At 34.3% G+C, this 21,813-nt stretch overlaps 2 protein-coding genes across 2 annotated transcripts; both read left to right on the top strand.

Annotated features, from left to right (window-relative positions):
• The first annotated feature begins 2,051 nt into the window (after positions 1-2,051).
• LOC131044312 (G-type lectin S-receptor-like serine/threonine-protein kinase SD1-13) lies at positions 2,052-2,765 on the top strand. Its single transcript, XM_057977613.2, has 2 exons — positions 2,052-2,532; positions 2,689-2,765. The coding sequence occupies exons 1-2, from the start codon at positions 2,052-2,054 to the stop codon at positions 2,763-2,765; spliced, it is 558 nt and encodes a 185-aa protein (XP_057833596.2).
• A 33-nt stretch (positions 2,766-2,798) lies between these two features.
• Positions 2,799-4,022, top strand: LOC131044311 (G-type lectin S-receptor-like serine/threonine-protein kinase At2g19130). The gene has a single exon (XM_057977612.2). The coding sequence runs from the start codon at positions 2,799-2,801 to the stop codon at positions 4,020-4,022; it is 1,224 nt and encodes a 407-aa protein (XP_057833595.2).
• Positions 4,023-21,813: the final 17,791 nt, after the last annotated feature.

The following is a 21,813-nucleotide window of genomic DNA, read 5'->3' as shown; positions in this document are numbered from 1 at the left end:
TTGAAAAAAATTATTTATTTCTATAGTATCAATAGTTCTAGTGGGAAAAGGAAATTTGGAAAGATCCTACAAAGTCAAAAATCTTATCTTCTTCTTCAATGTTGGGGTAAACGGATCCAATGGGATGTAACCAGTTGTTTGAACAAATCTGGAAAAATCTGGAAATTTTTTATCCTATTGATGCAGAGAAAGATATGAAAAGATGTAGCTACAAGGGGCTTCCACACAAATGATCTCTTTTGTTGTGCTATAATTTAATAGCCTTTTTTGCAAAAATAGCAACCACCATTGCATGAAGCTTCCTATGCAGCTTACAGATTTCTTCAAGTAAGTGATGATCGCAAGTAGTACAAATTTTAATTTCTACTCTTTGTTATGTATTTCCATTAATCAGATGCATAGTTTTGATTTTTTTTTTGTTTCAAGCCACTACTTCAGTGCTATATATATTTTACAAAGTCAGTAGGAAAGGTTTTGAGTTTTTAAATAGTAATTTAGATTTTCAGTTTGCCGAAATTACATTTATGGCCTTTCATGTGTCTGAGGCCTGCCCCAACAAAAAAAACTAATGGTATTGCTATAGTTGTTTCTCAGAGTAGTAATGGCAGGAATAATATGTCGGATGTTGTTGCAATTGAGTAACAAGAGCCAGAATTTGGCGCAGTGGTACAAATGATTTTCTTACACTTATAGTCGACTATTAAATTCCCCAAGGACACACCAGGGATTTTGTGGATTTGATTGTGGGATACCGTAATATGTTTTAGTTAAATTCTTATGAGTTTCAAAGTCATTACTATTAGATCTATTTGGAAGATTTTCCATTTGCCATAGTCTAACTCTTTTGGGAAAAGAGACATTTTTTAGCTAAATTTGTTCTGAAATTATTTTTATTTACTTGTATGAAGATTTTCTTTATTTTTTCAATTAAAAATTATAGAATTTTTTTGCTAAATGTGATGAAATTTTGCATAGCATCCCCTGCTTCCTCCATAGGTTATCTTCTAGTATTGCGATCAACCATTCCAAGTGGACCAGTTGAGGACATACCAAATTTAGATAACTGATTTACAAATTACCAATTTGATTCTCTTCTATATCTTCTATCATAAAAACTAATAGATTGTATGTTTGCCCTTCCCCTTGATGATCAACATGTGTTTAAATTTCCTAAAATCATAAGTTCGTACAGTAATCTGAGCAACAAGCTAACATTTTTCTTGAAAAATCACATTATTTATTTTTCCATGTATTTTTATTACACATTGTTTCTAGAAAATTAAAAAGCAATCAAATTATACGAGTTTGTATTTTGTTTCTATTTCATAGTTTCCATTTAGTTTATACAAAGAAATTTCACTTATTGAACTTAGTTTCATGAAATAGATTCAATTGCATAAAGTCAATTGATATGATCAGTAAAGTTGGAATTATCCACGAAAGGGTAGGTTATAATGATACTAATGAAGTTTTACAAGGAATCGTATCTTTGAGACTTTGAGCCAAATAGAATTTGAACATTTAACCCACAAAAGAATAATTGAGGTCTTTTCTTCCGAGAAAATGCCACAAAATGGATATCTCAGAGTTCCAGCGCCAAATGAAATAACTACCCTGTGCTACCATTACCATAGGCCATGGCTAGTTGAAATCTCATACTCGGATTATATGCTTAATCCTACATACAAAAGAAATATACTCAAAGCTTTAAATAATTTGTTTTTAGTGCATGTATAGATGTTTATGAAGTTTAATGCCCAAGAAAGGAGTGAGCTGTAGCAATTTGTATTAACAAATATATACCAAATTGACGCAATGCGTCTCTTGTTTAAAGAGTACTGGGTAAAATTGATATGGTCTAAATATACTTTATTACCAAGCACGGGTGTTCTTTAAGGCGGTGTCACATTTTGATGGTCAGGTCAATAAAGTAGTTTGGTTTGGTGTACTGAATCCGGAATTGGCTGATCTATTAAAAATCTGCATATATGTTTCTTTCATCGCCATGCATCTGTAATTACCTTAGAGAAAGAAATCATAGGCGAAAGAAAATGGATCGTTCAGAGTTCAACTGCTTGAAACGTTTCATTTTAGCTCTTGCTTTGCTTATTCTTCCTCGCAGTTGCCATTTATTAGTTGCTGCTGGAGACACCCTCTCTTTGGGTGCTTCTCTGAGGGAAAAGCAGACCATAACTTCAAAGAATGGCACTTTTGAAATGGGATTTTTCAGTCCCAATGGAACCAATAAATGGTATGTTGGCATCTGGTATGCCCAGATCCCTGACAAGAACATCGTTTGGGTGGCTAACAGGGAGACTCCCATCAGAGATATGCCTGGCGTTTTTACGCTCTCTTCAACTGGTTATCTCACACTCTCTGATTTGCAAGGAAAAGTCAACTGGTCGAGCAATAATACTCGGCAAACACAGGCATCCAGTGCTTCCATACTCGATACTGGAAATTTTGTTCATTTGGGTGCCCAAAACATTTCTGAGATTGTGTCGGAGACCTTTATGCATATCCCACAGATACGTTTTTGCCTACGATGAAGTTTTGGAAGGGCTTGAAACTAAACTCTTGGAAGAGTTCGGTGGATCCAGCGCCTGGGCTCTTCTTTCTTCAAATGAATCCTTCCCCACGAAAGAATAACTTTTTACTGCAGTATAAAAATGGTGTTTCATTTTACAGTACGGGAGAATGGACAGGTAGACACTTCTCCACTTTGCCAGGGGCTAAATCGGATCCTCTTTTTACGGAGGAATTAGTTGTGTTTTCTCCCACAAGAATGTATTACACATATGGGCAGCGGGCTTACACCCAAAGCTGGTCCGATTATGGCGAGGGAAGTTCTCAACTCCAACGGCGAGTTATCAGTTTACTTTTGGGTTAATAATAACAACTGGGGCCTTGTTTGGTTTCAACCACAATCAATATGCGGCGTGTATGGTGTATGTGGGGCTTATGGAGTCTGCCTCATCCAAGAAAACATTCTGTCATGCAGCTGTGTCCAAGGCTTCCACCCAAGAAACGCTACTACATGGACTTCTCAGGAGTGGTGGTCAAGCGGTTGTGTTCGGCGTACTCCATTAAACTGCAGCACAGATGGTTTCCTCCAAGTCACTGATAAGTCTTTGTCTGATGAAGAAGCTGTTCAATACAGTCAACAATCGACACTACTGGGATGTAAAACTGCTTGCCTCAATAATTGCTCCTGCACGGCCTTTGCCGTCTCTAATTCTAATCCTGTTGTTTGTAAATTGTGGTTTGGAGATCTGTTAAATATGCAAGCTAAGGCTACTTCTTCTGAAGGGCAGCCCTTCTTCATTCGATTGGCTGCTTCTGATGCGTCACAGTTGTCAGCGCACGCAGGAAGAAGCAGCAACAGAGTAGTTGCACTCTCTGTTTCAATCTCTTTGGGCCTTGCTCTTTTGAGTGCTCTCTTCATTCTTGCATGGTTTATTCAGCGCAGGCGCAGAAGACTGGTTGAAAAATTCGTGAAGGACGACACTTCAACATGGCTCAGAGCATTCAGTTACAAAGAGCTCAAAGTTGCGACCAACAATTTCGCCCTTAAGTTGGGAAAGGGAGCATTTGGCTCTGTCTTCAAAGGAACTCTGTTAGACAAATCGCTTGTAGCAGTGAAAAAATTAGAGGGTTTCGTACAAGCAGAGAAGCAGTTGCGTTTAGAACTAAGCACCATTGGAAACATACATCATGCGAATTTGGTGAGTCTCCGAGGATTCTGCGTGGACGGATGTCAAAGAATGCTTGTTTACGAGTACATGCAAAATGGGTCCCTCAACTCTTTCTTGTCCCGCAAGTCCAAAGAAGAAGACTGGGAAACCAGATTTGGAATCGCTTTGGGTACTGCCAGAGGACTACTTTATCTCCACGAAGAATGCAGAGATCGCATCATCCATTGCGATATCAAGCCAGAAAACATTCTCCTGGATGCCGATTTCTCTCCAAAACTGGCTGATTTTGAGCTGGCAAAGCTTGTTGGCAGAGATTTCAGCCAATAACAGTGAAGGCGGATGTATACAGCTTTGGCATGACCCTGCTCGAACTGATCTCGGGACCACAAAATAGTGACTTGAGCGTCCAGGATTCTTAGCACTACTTTCCGACTCGGGAAGCAGCTCAAATTAACAAGGGAAACACAATCGATATTGTGGATGAAAGGATTGCAAACAAGGCGGACATTGAAGAGGTGAGAAGAGCAGCTGTGGTGAGCTTTCTGTGCATTCAAATGGACGAGAATGAACGGCCGAGCATCGCTCAAGTTGTTCGGATATTGGAAGGCAAATCAGAAGGTGATATGGAACAATATGACAGGTCCCTCCAAGCCCTTGTCAATGATCATTGTGATTAGTAGAAATTTCTAGTAGTTTCTAAATATTAATGCTTTCAGGGAACAACTTATTATAAAAACAAAGTGTATTAATAAAAATCGTAACAAGTTAGTATTAATATTAGTTAGAATTCTTAACTTTATTAACTCGTTAAGCATTATGTTAAACTTATAAGAACTTAAATATTAGTATTTATTAGTTTTCATATTTGAAGGTTATACTATTGTATAAATTATTATATTTTTGTTGTTTAATAATAAAGTTATACTATGTGATAGTTGTAAATTGTTTGAGGTTTTATTTTCTATTAATTTTTAATATATCAAAATAATGTTTGTTTTTATTCTCAAGGTTTGAAATTAATTGGTGGAATGGATTAAAAATTGATGATATGTACAATAAGTGTTGATTTGATGTATTAGGAAATTTATTGTGTTTGATCCAAGGAAGAGTGGTAAAAAAATATTTTAAGAGCATATGCAAGATATGCTCGTGTAGGAGAAAGAGAAGAAGTATATCAAGGTGAAATAGAAAGGTGCAATTCCTGAACATAATCCATGAGTTGTTGTAGATAAAAGAAAATGATAGCATCCTAAAATCACAAGAAGATGCAATATAGGTTTCACATGGACCTTAAATCCTTATTCCATGTCCTCAAGATCATTTCCATTGTATCCATATTTAGACATCATTATGGATATAGTCCCATTATGTGTCTCCAAGTTAGAAAGAGAATGAGGATCCACATCACTACCCTTGTCAAAATGAGATGTATAGCCACGTGTTGGAGAAGTAGCATAATTGATAATGTAAAGATATGTTTTATCATGAAAATATCAATCCATGTTGCATAGAGGGATATTGAAGTGAGAAAACTCAACCTTATATGTACCAAGGCAAGAAGGGGTGAAGTATAAGGAACCCTAATCATTACTACGATGAATTAGAAGTAGAAGGTACAACATCATCAATTGAGGCTTATAATGGTGTATGTGGTTATTGTTATCAATGAAGCCTGCACCCTTGCTAAAGCAATGAACTTCAGCTGCCTATTGAAACATGGGCACACTTTGAGGTTGTGGGTAACCTAAAACTGAAGTGGACCTCTAGAGCAAGCTGGTTCTTTCTAACTAGCATTCACCTAAACCTAACGATTTTGCTGAGAAAAGAGAAGAAGGAGAAACATAAAAATGAAACTACTATCTAACAGGGGATACACCAAAATGAATACCATAAAACCTGGACAAACTGATTAAAGCACGAAATAACCAGTAATAAAAGGAAACCTTGCACAATTTAGAAAGTTCATAGCCTCTACATCAAAACTTCATAAGAAGGTTGTAGAAATTATAATCTTAGCAGAAGAAAAGATGTTTTCTCACAAATTGAAGTTACTCTTACAACTGGCCCAACCTATTACCTGCAACTGATTAGAAAAAACTCCTACATAAAGGTGCTAACAACAACACAATCACAAGGATAAAAGACATCACTTGAAACTGCATTAGGACTAAGCACACAAAAACAAGAAATCTGAGAAGGCAAAATATGTATTACTATTAAAAGGTGTTACAAATCTTATCAAAACTCTTTTGAAAACTGGTTACAAACTCCTTCCTTTCTACAAAGAGAACTCAAAAATTACAGTTTGCCAGAAGAAAAAGGTAAGAACCCTTGAAAAAATCAAGTCATGCAGTATATATGCTTTCCAAAAAGAAGATAATGAATAAAATAATCCACCTCTTCTTGGGTGAGAAGAACCAAAAAACCCACTTTAAAAGACCTGAAACAGGTCTGAAAGGGGAAAACTTGGGCCAAAAGTCAAGCCAACCCATGCTGCAACCATAAAAGCTCTTAAAAAGCACCATAAATGATCCTAAAATATCTCCTGACAGGCCTGCAAGCCTTCATTAATGCAAAAAATATCTCCCTTTTGACTTCTCAAAATGCAAATAAAATCTCATAAAGTGATTTATAAAACATCACTTTAATAAGCTTTTACATTATCTTTATTTTTTTTATTTTAAGTCAATAATTTTTTAATAAATGTAAATAGTTAAAATTTTTAATAAAGATGATATTTGATTAACTACTTTAATAAATATTTTCATCATTTGATTTATTAAAATAAGGCCACATAATATATCAATAATAAATAAAATATTTAATAAAACGATTAATCGAATATCATCTTTATTAAAAATTTTAACTATTTACATTTATTAAAAAATAAAAATATTAATATATACTTATTAAGTGATTTGTAAAATATCACTTAATAAATATTAATACATGACACATTATTAAGTGATATTTTTGCAAATCACTTAATAAGTATACGCATAGCTATTAGAGGGATAAAAAGACCTCCTTAGCAAATATTCATGGGGCTTTTGAAGATTGAGGAGAACAAATAAAAATCAAAGATAAAAAAGTCTTAGACTATCGGTGCATACTTTAGGAAAGATGAAACCCTATTCCATCTCATTCTTCATCATTCGATATTTTTTTTTTCCTGCTACTGCCATGCTAGGGTTTGGACGAATTTGAGCCATTTCTGGAAGAAAATGCAGAAAATGGAAGGCAAATTTTGATTGTAGAGGCTGCACAGGTGCTGCCATGAGAGCATTCTTCGATTTGAGCACCTTGTTTTTGGGAAAAAATGCAAACGTTGACATCTTTGAAGAGCAAATTTGCTAATATTTTCCTATGCGTGTTGGATGTGATTTCTTCCTTTGACTTAGCTCTGCTGGGCACTGCCATGTCTGATTTCCTGCACATTCTTTGTACTTAGTGAAAACTGGGCATGATTTTGCTGCTGTGTTGGGTGCCGCCATAAGAGTTATGCCACATTCTGAGGCTTTTCAAAATTCCAGAAATAATTTAAGATTTCTAGGTGCATATTTCCCCTTAATTCTGAAAGACAATTCTCTTCCTTTAGCTCTGTAAAAAAATTGACAATTTTCTAGGCATAGCTCCTTGAAAAAATTGATCTTTTGAAAGGGTTTTCCATAAAAAGTTGATTTTCATCCATTTTGCCATTAAATCTTGCTCTCTAATGGCTTGGGTTGCGTGAAATTGCATATCTTGATTTGAATGTTGTTGCAAATTTACTGTTTTGAAACTTGCGTTGAAGTCTGCTAACTTCACTGCTGCATTCTTTTTTGGTTGATTCTGAGTGTACTAACTCATGACTACATTGAACTATATTTTTATCTCCTGCAGCTGCTTCTTTACATGCTCTTATCATAACAAAAATACTTATTACGGCTACCTTATTACCTACTCTGAAGAATGTAAACCTGATCCTTCACTTAAAAGTAATTCTGAAAATTACAAATACCACTCCTAAGACTTTGAACTTTTCCCAATAATACTATGATAAAGATGATTGCAGCTCTCATAATTCAAAAACCCTCAACTGATATGTATGCAGTCACCATGCCGTGACTATGACTATATCTTCATTGTAAAGTTTGTGCCTTTCAATGTTGAGATTGTTAATGAACCCTCTTGATTTTGAAACTCACTGCTCTATTTGATAAATAATTGGCAAATGTCAATGGTGGCTTGGTTCATGACTGTATAGTGTCTTTTATTATCCCTCTAAATCTAACATTGAAGAGTTGGAAAATTGCTTTTTTTTAATGATGCAACACTATGACTGTTGAGTAGCTTTGTTTCTTAACCTTGGTGATTGCTGATTGGTATCAAAAGACACATGGTAACAAAAGTTCCTATTGTTGCTACAAGCTAAGAAAGAGATGACTGCAACTACTATCATTAACCACCATAGATCATTAGACACTATATGTTGCACATCCCTATTTTGATTCTTGTTTGCATCATTTTCTGAGATATGACTGTGTGCCTTTGTTGAATTTATATGAGCTGGACTCAACCCTTGTGGGAGCCTCATTTACCCCCACTCATTTGTGAAGTTTATGACCAACAAGCTACCTTTTCCTAGTCTTGCACATGAAGAAAACATGTTAGAAATAATATGCATATTATGATGATTTTCCTTTGATCTGATATTTGCTTTTCATAAGATCTTCCGCGATGCTGACTATATCCACTTGATGCATGTAGAGGCTATATATACATGCATGCATTAGTATACATGTTAGGAATGTAATCAGTCATTGCTTAGAACGGAATGTTCTAACTCATTGCATATTTAACTCTTTTGCAGATACCAGAAGGAAGGCAGATGCAAACAAGGATGAAGCAGCAAGGCAAAGGCAACATCAAGGCTACTCCAACCATACTAGTCATTCAGTCAATGACTGGTTCCACTCTCAACATGCTCTCTTTTATTTTATACTCATGTATACATGCTTATGTATTTCCTTCTTGCACTTGATGCATGTAGCTAGTCTCACGACTCTCTGTGTGAGATGCATGCTTTAATATCAATAAAATACTTCCTTTTTTAGATGAGACGTCTCTCTCTTTTGTTGTTACAGAATAGAAGTATTGAAATGTAATCTTTAGTTCACTCTTCCTTAGAGTAGTTGGAATGTAATATAGCAGAAGTAATATGTACTTGTTCCAGTTTGTAAAAACAAGCATATCTTAAACTATTTTTCAACTAGAGGTGAAAAATAGGTAACAATTATCCTGAAGAAGAAGGTATGAGATTGTGTATATAATAAGATGTAAAAGAAATATTTTTATGACCTAATTTAGGCTATTGATAGTACTGGTAGGGCTCAAAAACACCTTTTGTTTTGAATATTTTACCATTATGGATGAGTTTAGTAGACCAACATAGGGATATAGGGTAGATGGAACTCCACCCATGGCCTAAATCTACAAGCTACCCAAAGTGGTGTTGTAGAAATCACACAATAGAGAATTCAAGAATATTTTCTAGTTTGGATACATTTGTAGAATCAAATGTTAGTTTTGGAAATGTTAATAAGGTGTCAATCATGATAAAAAACAATATTAATGTTCTAATTAAGTAGGGGAAGAATATTTTTATTTCATTTGTATGCTTTATTCTTGGATTAAAGAATAATTTGATGAGAATTGGGAAACCTGTTAGATAGGGTATAGGGTAATTTAAAAAATAAAGAATATGTAATTGTAGACCAATTTATAACAAACCCTCTTATAAAAAAAGTTTGAACGATGAACACTAGAATATATTTTTTTGAAGGTTGAAACCATATTTGAAAGTGGAATTTGTTCAAGCTCACTCCTTAGTGACTCCATGGATAAAACTAAAAAATTTTGTTAGAACATCTTTTAGAGATACTTCAAAACTCCCACATTTATCCTAAAGAGATATCACTGAAATAACTTGTCAATTTGAAATACAAGAGGAGAACTAGCTTTGACACTTAAAATTTGAACACATGAATTTTGAAGGTTAAAATTTGCAACTCAAAAGGATATGTTAAAAGGCCTACCACTCATTAAAAAATCAAGCATTTGTAAGATGTATCTTGAGAAAGTAGCATCTAGAATCATTCTTAAGTTGTAAATCAATTTAAGGTACCATTGGATATTGTTAACTCTAATTTGTGCATAGACTAATGAAAATATCATCAGCTGGTGGATGTTTTTAATTTCTAACATTCATTGACAACTATAATAGAAAACATGGGGTATTACTAAAAATTAAGCATGATATGTTTGAGATTTTGTAACAACTTAAAGATCTAGTTGAGAAGGAATGTGGATAGTATATCAAAACTCCAGGAACATGTAAAGGTGTTAAATGTATTTTAAATGGTTTCTTAAGCTTTTGCAAGGATCACAAAATACACAATAAATTTACTATTAGCTACACATCTTAGAAAAATGGCATGTTAAAGAGAAAGATTAGAACAATCATAGACATGTCCAAGAGCATATTGATGAATAAACACTAACTCAATGAGTATTTATAAAAGGTTGTAGCATGTGGAAGTCTACATAAAGAATAACTATCTAAATGAAAGTGTTGAGAATAATTTCAAGAAGCAACATGGAGTAGAAGAAAGCATAGCGTTTTTCTTTTTAGATTTTTCAGATCTGTAGTATATGCACATGCACTTGAAGTGAATAAAATTGGATAAAAATTAACAAAAAAAATATTTTTGCTTGATATAGTGATGAATCAAAATCTTATAAATTGTATAATCCAATAACTAGAATTTTTTTAATTAGTGCAGATGTGCAACTCATAGAAGAAGAAGGATGGAATGAAAGTAGAAAAATAATGAGTATCATAGCAAGTTTATCGTGAGATGATAGAAAAATATTGATTCTAACAAGTATCACCTTCTTGATACCTCCTTTCACACCCTCTCAAGATTAACAAAGTTATCCACAAGCAATACCTTCATCAATTAGGACATGCTCACACTTTTAGAGGAAAACTTCATTACATTAGCAACCAAAAATACTAGTATATGATTCAATAAGAGTAACAATAGAATTGATTTTAACGTGTTATAAAATAGCTTCAATAAGAATAACAATGAACCTATATTATATACAAAGATAAATGATCAAAAACATATTTTAATTATATATTGATGATTTGATATTCACAAATGACTTATCAATTATTAATTTGTTCACTGACCACTTCAATTAATACTACCACTGACTACTTCTTGTCCTATTTTATCTGTATCAAATAAGGCCTTTGTATGGTGCTACTTCAACATTTAATGGATTTATTTCACTCTCCTATTTCTGTTCTATTTTCCTTTATGCAGGGATAAATGTCTTTTGGTATGACTCCGACGATGAATGGCTCAGCCAATTTTTGTTTGACTTTGGTTTTACATGTCCTGTACAGCTCTATCATTAGATATTGTCTTTGTATGACAAAATATGGATGTAGCTACGTAGCAAGGTATTATTATCTAGTTGAATCTTATTCTATTTTTGTATTTTGATAAAGCCTAGAGAGGCGAAGCTTACATGAAAATAAACTTAAGAAGTTTCTATTAAAAAGGAAAAATAGCCTTTTGGTTTTTGTCTATAGAATAGAGCTAAAGTTCTTTATTTCAATACAATAGAGGCAACTGTCTTTTTCTTGGTTCTTTATTTCTGCTATGCTCTAATATCTTTGTCCCACTGCTTTTCTTTCTCTGCCTTTTTCTTCGGAATCTTCAGAACCTCTTTTATATTTATGTGGACTTGGAATGGTTGATTTAGTTAAGCAAAGCACTGGCAAGAAAGGTTGCCATCTTTCTCCAGCTTCACCTATTTTCACAACTCTTAATCTTTTTCTAAGAAAAATATTGCATTAGCCGGCAACTAAATCACCAAAATTGAGCCTAAACCGTATTTTGATAAAGTCTATGGTTGGAATCTTGCATTTGTGTTTTGGGACTTGTTTAAAAGGTGGTGTTCAGTAAAAGAGATCAAATACGGTAATTGTTTGAGCCTCTTTAGGGATTGCTATTGAAGGCTACCTAGAGACTCAATCTAGTGAAGATTATAGATATTTCATGGAGAATTGCCTAAAGTTGCTTAAGTTTCTTGCCATGAATATTGTACAGTGAATAATTTAGGAGTTCTTCCTAAATCTGTAGATAGTTATATTTCAATGATTGGCATGATAAAATGGCTTTGGTAATAGTGTGAGAAGGACATAGATTTTGTTGCTATGAAAGAAAAATGGTTTTGGTAATATTGAGATAAGTTTAATTTCTTTCCGTGAATATTGAACAGTGAACAATTTAGGAAATGATAAAATGGTTTTGGTAATAGTGTGAAAAGGAGAGATAGATTTATAACAGGGACCTTCAAAGAAAAAAATCGCAAGGACAATCAAATGTATGCTGAGTGGAGTTTAGCTTAATAGAAAAATTATTTTTATATTGAGAGATGATTTTTAGCTTTTTGTTAAATAAGCAGTAACACCAAATTGTACAAATAACAACTACAGCAGAGAGATTACAAATTACAACAGCAGAATGCTGAAAAAGGTAAACAAAACTACAATAACAACAAAAAAAAAGTTGAGTAAAATTGCTAAAACTATAACATCTGCCACAGCAAAAGACATGCATTATCTAGTGAACCATCACGAAGAAACCAGATGGAGTTAATTAGGAAGGAGCAGGCACAACTATGTCACACATAACAAGTGATGAGTACAAAACAAAGCATGGCATACAAGCCTATAGTAGAAAAGGTGGACAAAAGTCTTCATAAAGCCAAAAATAGTGCTATATTTATGAATTACTTGCATCAATGAAAATAAGTAAGGCAACAAGAGACAATATATCCTTGTTAGGTTCGTTATCCCATCTCCGTCTGAAAATTGATACCCATCACCAATACAGGGACTAAAGCAGAATGCAGCTAAGAAGACCGACTAGAGAAAATCACCCAATAGTTTGATAAATTTGAATAATATCCTTAGCCTCCAAGCTTTGAAGTTCAGACTCTAAGCTGGTTAATTTTTTTACAAGCTCATTATTGTTCATGAATTGTCCTTTGATTAGCACGACCAAGTTAATCATTAAGAGTGACACATCTAGCACATAATATTTGACGTTTAATGTGCAAAGGATAGACTCATTGGAAGAAGGAAACCATACTTTCAAATATGTTTGATACTAACTCAACGACAAGTGTTGGTAACCTCATTGTGCTTAGAAGTACCAAAGAGAGAAATTTTCCATGACTATGACAAATGAAAGAGTAGATAGGGAGACATAAGGGAACACCAAAGCATACGTGCATAGGAGAAGGACTAAAAGCAATTTAGGGTGGACTAAGCCTGGTGCAAAAAGGGCAAGATGGGGGCAGATAAATTAATTTGAGGCTGTAGGGCTATCCTACATTAATGGTTTCTACTTTCGTCAATGAAGGAAATTGGCGAAAGTGGAGAATTATGTTTGAGGGCGGTTTGAACGAAGTAGGGTGGTTCGAGTGAGTCCCTCCTTCAGGTTCGAGTGAACCCGTCATCGAATGTGGGTTTCCTCGAATTCTGGGTGGGTATGGGGGTTCATTCGAACCCCTTAAAAATTAATATTTTAAGGGGTTCGATCTAACCCCCCCTTCACTGGAACCCTATTTACAATTTTTTTTTCAAACTTCTATAAATTCTGAAAACAACAGTTAAACTATCATTTTCCAACTTGTTTATTTTTGCCCAGTGGGGGTTAGAGCGAACCCGACGCCAGCATCACGTCACCGTGCCCTTTCTGCAGCAGCCAACGCATCTCACATTTCAACTTTCGACCTACATTATTTCAAGTGCACAAAATAACCCTTTTTTTGTTTAATAATGTCTTTTTTTATTAAATTTATTCAAAAATTAATAAATAATTTGTTTGTTAATTTATTTTTTTAGTTAAATAATTGTATATTTATTGTTTTTCAGCATTTTAGAAAACGTTTGATAATTTAATGTTTTGATTGAAATTTGTCAAATTGTTTTTAAAATTACATAACTGTATATGTATATTTTTTTCAACTTTAAAAAAAAATGTTATGAAAAACTTAGAAAAATAAGGTAGTAAATTAGAACTTAGGAAAATACTAGCAAAAAAAGAAAATTAGAAAAATGTTACAAATCTAAATATAATAAATTAAAACGTTAGAAAAATTAATAAATTTTAATTTAAAAAAACATTAGAAAATTTAGATAATAAATTTAAACAAATTAGACAAAATAAATCCTCTACAATGTGACCCCTTTTCACATCCTATTACACACACAACACGAGCCCTTATGACCACATATGCCTTTGATGACACCATGCGTTCCCTTAGGACATAGAGGATCGCATAGTGGACCCTAAAGGGTCACACATGGTCCTAAGGGGTCACGCATGTGTGACCCCTTAGGACCGCATGTGACCCCTTATAAAAGCCTAGTGTGTACAACATACCCCTTAGTCCATTACATAGTGTCCTAAGAGTTCATATGTGGTCCTAAGGGGTCACACACATGTGTGACCCCGTAGGACCACATATGACCCCTTATAACATCCTAGTGTCCATACAACATTCCCCTTAGGATCACATAGTGTCCTAAGGGGTCATATGTAGTCCTAAGGGGTCACACATGTGTTCTAACACATGCATGACCCCATAGAACTGCATATGACCCCTTATAAAATCCTAGTGTGAACGACATACCCCTTAGTCCATCACATAGTGTCTTAAGTGGTTGTATGTGCTCCTAAGGGGTCACGCATGTGTTAACACATGCGTGACCCCTTAGGACCACATATGACCCCTTATAACATCCTAGTGTACATACAACATGCGTGACCCCTTAGGACCACATATGACCCCTTATAACATCCTAGTGTACATATGACATTCCCCTTAGGATCACATATATGTGGTCCTAAGGGGTCACACATGTGTTCTAACACATGCGTGACCCCTTAGAACCGCATATGACCCCTTAGTCCATGTGTCCTAAGGGGTCATATGTGGTCCTAAGGGGTCACACATGCGTTAACACATGTGTGACCCCTTAGGACCACATATGATCCCTTATAACATCCTAGTGTACATATGACATTCCCCTTAGGATCACATAGTGTCCTAAGGGGTCATATGTGGTCCTAAGGGGTCACACATGTGTGACCCCTTTGTGACCCCTTAGGATTGCATATGACCCCTTATAAAATCCTAGTGTTAACGACATACCCCTTAGTTCATCGCATAGTGTCCTAAGGGGTCATATGTGGTCCTAAGGGGTCACGCATGCATTAAAACATGTGTGACCCCTTAGGACCACATATGACCCCTTATAACATCCTATTGTACATATGACATTCCCCTTAGGATCACATATATGTGGTCCTAAGGGGTTACACATGTGTTCTAACACATGCGTGACCCCTTAGTCCATCTCATAGTGTCCTAAGGGGTCATATGTGGTCCTAAGGGGTCATGCATGTGTGACCCCTTAGGACCACATATGACCCCTTATAACATCCTAGTGTACATATGGCATTCCCCTTAGGATCACATAGTGTCCTAAGGGGTCACGCATGTGTTCTAACACATGTGTGACCCCTTAGAACCACACATGACCCCATAGTCCATCACATAGTGTCCTAAGGGGTCATATATGGTCCTAAGGGGTCACGCATGCGTTAACACATGTGTGACCCCTTAGGACCACATATGACCCCTTATAACATCCTAGTGTACACATATGACATTCCTCTTAGGATCACATAGTGTCATAAGGTTTCATATGCAGTCCTAAGGGGTCATGCATGTGTTCTAACACATGCGTGACCCCTTAGAACCGCATATAACCCCTTAGTCCATCACATAGTGTCCTAAGGGGCCAAATGTGGTCCTAAGGGGTCACGTGCATGCTTTAACATATGTGTGACCCCTTTGGACCACATGTGACCCTTTATAACATCCTAGTGTACATATGACATTCCCCTTAGCATCACATAGTGTCCTAAGGGGTAACACATGCGTGACCCCTTAGGACCACATATGACCCTTTAGTCCATCACATAGTGTCCTAAGGGGTCATATGTGGTCCTAAGGGGTCACGCATGCTTTAACACATGAATGACCCCTTTGGACCACATATGACCCCTTATAAAATCCTAGTGTACATATGACATTCCCCTTAGGATCACATATTACAAATTATTAAATTTTATAATCATATGCCCATTAAAAAAATACAATGACCTCTATTTTTTTGAGATATGGAGTTCAATAACAAACAATGTCAAAAAATTTAGAGAAGTTATATTCCATTTTGTAGATCAATGCCCATGTTTTAGTTTCAAACAAAAAAATTAATTTTGATATACACACAAATATTTATACATTACAATAAAATATATAACTAATTTTTTTTGTTATTGCCTTATAAAAATTATATATATCATGTTGTTGAATTTTTTATGTATTCAAGATTTAACTATATATATCTCTCTATCTCTCTAAAATATATGTTATCTCTCTCTCTCTCTGAAATATTTGAATTTTTTATGTAAATTCGGAGATTTAAATTTTTTATTAAATATATATATATGTTATCTCTCTCTCTCTCTCTCTCTACACTTATTTATATGTTACAATAAAATATAGGTCATATTTTTTTTGTTATTGACTTATATATATATATATATATATATATATATATATATATATATATATATATATATATATATATATATATATATATATATATATATATATATATATATATATATCATATTCTTGGATTTTTTATGCATTTAAGATTTAAATATGTATCTCTCTCTATCTCTCTGAAATATATGTTATCTCTCTCTGAAATATATGTTATATCTCTCTCTCTCTCTCTCATGAAAATGATCTCTCTCTCTTTGCAATTTAACTGATTTTAATTTTTAATGTTTTAAATTGAATGCACTTCATGTGTGTGTGTGCTTATGTATTTATTTTAACTTTATGACATACATAGATAGATGGTGTCCTAGGATATACCTTCATAGGCTCCTGATCAGGACCCACTTGCATAGGCTTCTGATTAGGAGCCACACATTGATGATATAGATCCTCCACACCAGGATCCCCCATTGCTCGACATTGCTACCATTTTCCAGTACAGTGATCGTGAGCTGCATAGGTTGAGGGTCGTATTAGATGACCCCCATACCGATGGTGTGTACAAGAGTATACGCACATCCATTTTTGATAGTTTGTAGACATTAAGGGACCGCTTAGTTTCTCACACCTCATTCTCACCTGAGGTTATAGAGGATATTTATACTTAGTTGAGAAGTGAGGCGAGGGGTCCTGATTCTTTTGCTGATGTGGTGAGGGTGGTCTTGAAGGAGGCCATCAAGGAGAGATGCTTTCCACATCATCAGGAGAAGTGTAAGGTGAGAGGATATTAGGTCATGAGATGTATCAACCCACAGGTTGCATCATTGATTTACCCACACTTCTTAGCTGCCCATGGTTGTTATCCTAATAATGACTAGATACCATTATACTTTGCACAACAATTATTTGTTGAGGTTCATTTTCATATGAAACCAAACTACCTTGATATTCCAGCATATTATGGACAGGGGAGGGGTAGGATTGCTAATAGAAATGCATATCATAGGCATGATAGAGATCCACCTAGACACAGGGACCTTGTTGGCCAGAGATTTCCTGCAGTAGTCCCAACCTTGGCCTCCATAGTGGATCATGTTGTGATTGCTTCTCAGAGAGAAGAAATTGATAGGATTGGACAAATTGCATCAGCAATAGCCACCATATCATCTAACAGGCTGGGAAGATATATGCTGAGCTAACCACGTTCGAGATCATCCACATATCATGCATCTTCTAGTCACAGGGTGGCTTCAGATTTAGATGATCAGTATATTACTTCTGGCATCCCCTCCCCAGATGAGGTAGCAACTATAGTCGGAGGTAGTAGACATGTACAGATGTCGTAGTATTTAGCCGAGGACATACTACATTCTTACCATTTTATTTCATCTAGACTTGGGATACCATTGGCTGATGTTAGAGAGGAGATTCTCAAAGACGGGCAAGCTAGCGCTACATCGACGCATACCCCAAGGTAGTCACAACATTCTCATCACTCTATGCATGCTCTGGGCACTGACCCACCTACAGATCACTCTATTGTTGTAGAGGAGGAGATACGAGTTGATCAGGTCTATATCACAGATGAGGGATTGGATTTATTTGAGGAGCAACTATGAGGTTTGAGCCATACTGGGTTTATGGATATGCTACTAAAGTCAGATACTTCATCCATGATGCCTAGTCATCTAGTTAGCCCCTTACACTCCTCAGTCATACCTACAGCTAGAGAGAGATATGCAGGCACAAGTGATGTGGTTGATATGATCATAGGACATAATTAGATTATATAGCCTACTCCTGATACATAGGTATGTACATAAATGTGTGTTTAAATTTTTACAAGACACATATACATGTTGTAATGTATGATAAATCTATATATAGATCATTTAATAAATAATATAGTTCTAAGTTAATTTGTATCATTTAAATTGATCCTGGACTAATCCTTAAATACATACACACACACACACACATATATATATGTATATGTATAATAGTTAGCTCATGTCACTCCTAGCTTGAGCTCTGAGTGTGTGTGTAGGAGAGATTCTTTCGATGCTGTTAGTGAACAAGTTAGTTATGGTTTTTTGTATATACGTACATGTATGTGTGTGCGTTACAATTTATATTTTAATTTTAATTTAACTCTAGTCGGATTTGATGTACATGTGTCTAGAGACATCTATATTTAATATTTAAATAAATTCTACTTTTGTAGGGGTCTTTTGGACATCTAGACACTCACCAGGACTCTCCCTCAGATGGTTGCTTTGTTCGTGGCTGACATAATGCATGTTGATTTGTTGAACTTTATAGCTCATTTGTTTATCTTTTTATAGACTTTGATATTATATATATATTCATGCATGTATGAAGTTTAGACTAGATTATACTTTATATAGTTTGTGTTTGATCAGATTATATATTTCATGCATGTATGAAGTTTAGACTAGATTATACTTTATACAATTTGTGTTTGATTAGATTATATATTTCATGCACACACATGGACATGTTAGATTATGTGTACTTCATACAGTTTATGTTCGATGGACTGGATTATATATATCATGTGCATGTATGGTTAGATTATACTTTATATATATACATGTATAGTTTGTGCATTTGATCCTGGATTAAATATATCACATCATTTGTATTCAGATAATTATATATATGATTGAATGCACATGTTCTCTAAAACTTTCAAATTTATTTATATCTATGATTGAATTTACATGTACATGTAGATAGATTAAAAAAATATTGATATGTTTATAATTTAAATTTTAAATTTTAAAATTTACTACATGTAACATGTATACAGTAGATCTATGCATTAATTTTAAAAGAATATGTTCAAACAAAAGAGTATATCCACTCCACTGTGCAAGCCATGAACAATATAAAAATCACACTTATTAATTAATATCAAATGAACAAACTAAACTTAATACCATGTACTAAATAGTTCACATGGTATGTACTTCTATGTATGTATACAAGTTAAATAGCTCACAACACATGACTTAGTGGTTCAGACTGCTCTTCAATTATTACACATGTATGTCCTAATTTAATATATCAATTTTACATATGTACATTATAATTTAAATATGCATTTTTAATTAAATTTATGTGCATGTGCATGTGCATCTTCAACTAAATATATACACATCTCCTAATTTACTTTACATACATGCTTTAAAATTATTTTAACAACTTACAAATTACATGCATTTAGAATTAGATATCTACTATATACATACATTTAGAATTAGATCTCTACTATATACATCCTAATCAACTGCATACATCGCTTGCCTTAACACATTTTCAACTCATCCACATGTCCCAATTTACTTTACATACGTGCACGTAAGTATTATTTAACATACATACAAATTAACTTCATACATCCTAATTTGATATAATTGAAAAATTTCATGTATTTAAACTTAAAAAATATATGGTCCACACAAGCCATATATATATATATATATATATATCAAATATTTATCCAAGTTTCAAAACAAGTTAAGTTCTAACTTATCAAGTATTAATTCAATTCATGGGTTGAACCACATGTACTTTGGAAATACTAAATATTTCATACCACATCAAGTTGTTCAGAACACTCTTCAATAACACTTAATATTTTGTCTTGATCTTATATATATATATATATATATAGTATTAATTCAATTCATGGGTTGAACCACATGTACTTTGGAAATACTAAATATTTCATACCACATCAAGTTGTTCAGAACACTCTTCAATAACACTTAATATTTTGTCTTGATCTTATATATATATATATATATATATATATATAATATTTATCCAAGTTTCAAAACAAGTTAAGTTCTAACTTATCAAGTATTAGTTCAATTCATGGGTTGAACCACATGTACTTTGGAAATACTAAATAGTTCATACCACATCAAGTTGTTCAAAACACTCTTCAATAACACTTAATATTTTGTCTTGATCTTCACTATCTAGTCTCCACATTTGAGACCACCCGCGACTTGGAATTGTTTGAAGAATTAGGCCAACAACAATGACCAAGTTGATAGTTCTGATACTAAATGTAAGTACAGATCCAATAGCCAACAAGATGAGGGGGGGGGGGTGAATCATACAAACTTAATCTTCCATAAAAACATCAGATTCAACCTCGATAACATATACTTCAGTAATATAACCAAAACTGTTAAACATGCAAACTCAAAAGCATATAAACATCATAAACCTCATAACACCAGATTTAACGTGGAAACCCAAATAGGGAAAAACCACTGTGGGATTTTGGACCCACTAAGAAATATACTCTTCTAGAGTATGCTCGGTTAAAAGCAAATCCTGTTAAAGATTACAAACACATTACTAGATGTGACCCAGTTAAGGGATTTCCCTCAGATCTGTTAGGATCTTCACCTTGTTAGAAGTGACCTTGTTAAAGGATTTCAAACACTCAATCAAAATGTCACCTTGCTAGAGGGTTTTACAAATAAGACTGTTAAGTCCACTCGATTAAGGGATTTTCTGTCACTTTCACAAAATAATAGTAATAAAAATCTATCTACAACTTCACATCTAAAATGCTAAAGTAGATTCTTATTTGTTCAATACAATCTAGACATAGAACTAATCTTGTCCATCTGATGGGCTTCTATACTCTGTTATTCAAAGAGGTCTTCAAGCTTCTGTGCTCAGTAATCACTATGTAGCATCCCTATGCATACACTTGCCCGCATACATTGTTTATCAATAGTTCCCTATTTATAAATAATTAGATAACCACTTAATCTCCTTGATCACATTTCCCATGATCAATCATAGCCATCAGATCTTCAAACTTGTCCAGATTTAGTGCATCTTTTGATCTGAAAACATTTTACCCTACCTTGGAAATTGAATATATTTCTTAGAACTTGTGCCAAGGTATTACAGTTCAATCTGAATTGTAGATCTTCATGCCGACTTTCCTTTGCCATAGATTCATTAACAAACTATATTTACGACATACCAATCATTTAATTAGTTCTAGCTCATCAGCTTCCTTCATTAAATAACGCATGTAACCATTTAATGCATTCTGTTATAGCTTGGTTACAACTCGGTAAATACTAAACTTCACTCGATAGACATTCCACCTTCACTAACCGATAGCGATAACCTTAGGTTTTACCGACAAGGTTCCTTAGGGTTTACCGACTAGGTTCTTTGCTTGGTAACATAGTATAGTATTAACCTTACAACTTACAACATATGTATGATGTTAAAACAATCTAAACATCATGATCTCATCATTGTCTGACTCAGTAATACTTGCCCCATTGAATACCTTATTCATCCCCTTATTCATCATATTCTTTCTGTGTCTTTTACCGAC

The sequence above is a fragment of the Cryptomeria japonica genome, chromosome 6 (genome assembly GCF_030272615.1).
Source record: "Cryptomeria japonica chromosome 6, Sugi_1.0, whole genome shotgun sequence".
Taxonomy (NCBI): Eukaryota; Viridiplantae; Streptophyta; class Pinopsida; order Cupressales; family Cupressaceae; genus Cryptomeria; species Cryptomeria japonica.
Note: the sequence above shows the minus strand (reverse complement) of the source record. Positions and strands in the feature narration are given on the sequence as shown.

Coding starts and splice junctions, on each gene's coding strand:
- LOC131044311 (XM_057977612.2), top strand. CDS start 2,799: ATGGGCAGCGGGCTTACACCCAAAGCTGGTCCGATTATGGCGAGGGAA.
- LOC131044312 (XM_057977613.2), top strand. CDS start 2,052: ATGGATCGTTCAGAGTTCAACTGCTTGAAACGTTTCATTTTAGCTCTT. Junction 2,533..2,688: donor TATGCATATCCCACAGATAC/GTTTTTGCCTAC, acceptor TTCATTTTACAG/TACGGGAGAATGGACAGGTA.